The sequence below is a fragment of the Cibotium barometz genome, chromosome 17 (genome assembly GCF_041138505.1).
Source record: "Cibotium barometz isolate CiBa-2024 chromosome 17, ASM4113850v1, whole genome shotgun sequence".
Taxonomy (NCBI): Eukaryota; Viridiplantae; Streptophyta; class Polypodiopsida; order Cyatheales; family Cibotiaceae; genus Cibotium; species Cibotium barometz.
In genome coordinates this window covers 51,266,128-51,268,696 of record NC_141062.1, presented here as the reverse complement: position 1 = coordinate 51,268,696, position 2,569 = coordinate 51,266,128, and the positions used below count along the sequence as shown (strand labels likewise).

Genomic DNA, 2,569 nt, shown 5'->3' with positions numbered 1-2,569 from the left:
GTGGCATGTTGGACCAGTGAATGCTAATGAACAAGGCTAAGGCCATCCTCTCATGACCAAGTTAAACATGGTACAAATTTCCCACATTTGTGTGAGCTTTGTGGCCAAGTTTTTCAGGCGAAAATCTAATTGTGCCATTTGTGGGGCGTTTAGAACCTCCATGGCCAAGTTGCATTCAGTGCCTTGGGCAAGTCTACTTTTGGGACCTGAGTATTGGAAAAGGAATATTTGTTGCAATTTTGAAGATGTTTAAATGCAAGGAGACAAAAATCTGTAGTTGTCGCCAAGTGAAACACAGTTTCAAGGTGCGTGGAAACCGGGCCCAAGTTAGGATAAGGTTCATGGGAAGAGAGAGAAATTAGCACCCATAATCCGAGCTTGTGGGAACTAAGGGTAATTCAAGGGGGTGACGTAGCGACCCGTGAAGCCACGTAGGTTCATTGTATCTGGCGGACGGGTCGGCGGCCACGCCGATTCAGCCGATGAGCGCTATAAATAAAAATCTGGGAGAGCCAACGTTTACAGTGTTTTTGTCATTCATCAACATAGCGTCTGCTTTCCTTCCAAAGAAACCTCGACATGGCATCAGATATGCAAACGCAGCATGCGAAGCGACCTCGTTCTAGCAACGACCAAGAGGAGTGGCGTGCCCCTGCTCTTTGCAGTAGCATGCAGAAAGATGGTGTCGTGCACAGTATAGGCTGCAAGCGAGCAAGTAAGTGGCAGGACCCCGTCCAGGGGCTGGCGGCCGTCCGTCATGAGTTCGGAGAGCACGGCGGCGTCAACATGTCCATCGAAGCCTCAGCTACCTTCACGGTGATGGAGCCCGAGACTCTGGGGAAGCTGTTTGCGGGCGAGCTGGGTCCGGATATGGATTTCTACATCTACAGCCGCCACTTCAACCCCACCGTGCTCAATCTGGGTAGGCAGATTGCCGCCATGGAGGGCGCCGAGGCCGCCTACTGCACCTCCAGCGGCATGTCCGCCATCTCCTCCGTCCTTCTGCAGCTGTGCAGCCACGGCGACCACATCGTTGCCTCTAGTCGTCTTTACGGGGGGACCTACGCCCTGCTCTCCCACTTCCTCCCCCGAACCTGCGGCATCACCACCACGTTTGTGGACATAGATTCACTGGATCCGAACGCCATCAGATCAGCTTTCACCGCCTCCTCCAAGGTTTTCTACTTCGAATCCATCTCTAACCCCACCCTCTCCGTCGCAGACATACCCCTGCTCTCTTCCATCGGACACGAGAAGGGGGTCACTGTTGTCGTGGACAACACCTTCTCTCCCATCATCCTCTCCCCCGCTCGCTTGGGTGCAGACGTCGTCATTCACAGCGTTTCCAAGTACATAAGCGGCGGCGCTGACATAATCGCCGGTGCGGTTTGCGGCCCTGCTGCTCTGATCGACTCCATGATGGGCCTTCACCAGGGCGCTCTCATGCTCCTCGGCCCTACCATGAACCCAAAGGTTGCCTTCGACATCTCCGAGCGCCTCCCCCACCTGCCTCTGAGAATAAAGGAGCATTGCAACAGGGCTTTGATCTACGCGACCAGGCTCAAGAAGCTAGGCGTGAAGGTGATTTACCCTGGACTGACAGAGCATCCTCAACACGAGCTGTTGAAGAGGATGGCGAATCCGGGCTATGGCTTCGGGGGCATTCTGGGCGTGGACCTAGGCACCAAAGAGAGAGCTTACAAGTTCATCCATTATCTGCAGAATAACGTGCAATTTGGGTTCATGGCGGTAAGCTTGGGCTACTACGAGACGCTCATGTCGTGCCCGGGCTCCAGCACCAGCAGCGAGCTGAGCCAGGAGGAGCAGGAGGACACTGGCATCTCTCCTGGTCTCGTTCGGATGTCCGTGGGCTACTCCGGCACGGTGGAGCAAAGATGGAGTCAGCTGCTGGAATCGCTAATGAATCTTAACCTGCTGGCCGATGGAGTGAAGTGGAGGGATTAAAAGCCGTTTTCGGGGTATCCTGTACATAATTAAGACGATAAAATTCTCAGGCTATAGTGATTAAGGGCTTAATCTCTGGAGCACATCTTTTTAAGGTATCTTGGTAAAGGAACACCCTGTGTTCTGTTTGGATACGGAACCTCGCAAGGTGTAAATACAAGAACACCCGTGACCCACCCACGTGTTCGAACCTACTGCCATTGTACATTTGTACATGTGTCGCCTCGAGTAATAACCTTTTCTTAAAATAGATATCCTCTCTTTCTTAAAAAAACAATTGCTTAATATATATGGGACCAAAATATTTTTTGCTATTAATTAATTTGTTGAGGTGGTATAACCTTAGGAGTTAATTAATTTGTTGAGGTTGTATAACTTTAGCCTAAGGTGTGGAGATGGGATATTAAAAAATCGAATTCTCAAGGTTTTATGGCCTCCAGAGCGAGCGAGAGAGAGAGAGAGAGAGAGAGAGAGAGAGAGAGAGATCCGAACGAACAAACGATTCTTTTTTTTGTGCTACGCTCTACGAATGTTTCTTTTTTTTGTGATGTTCATCTTTATTCGTTGCGCTAGAAGTGTTAGGAGACAACGTTTTAAGCTTAAG

At 50.6% G+C, this 2,569-nt stretch overlaps 1 protein-coding gene across 1 annotated transcript; it reads left to right on the top strand.

The window, feature by feature from the left end:
- Nucleotides 1-268: 268 nt before the first annotated feature.
- MGL (methionine gamma-lyase) lies at nucleotides 269-2,282 on the top strand. Its single transcript, XM_086811797.1, has one exon. The coding sequence runs from the start codon at nucleotides 580-582 to the stop codon at nucleotides 1,963-1,965; it is 1,386 nt and encodes a 461-aa protein (XP_086667923.1). The 5' UTR covers nucleotides 269-579; the 3' UTR covers nucleotides 1,966-2,282.
- Nucleotides 2,283-2,569: the final 287 nt, after the last annotated feature.

Coding starts and splice junctions, on each gene's coding strand:
- MGL (XM_086811797.1), top strand. CDS start 580: ATGGCATCAGATATGCAAACGCAGCATGCGAAGCGACCTCGTTCTAGC.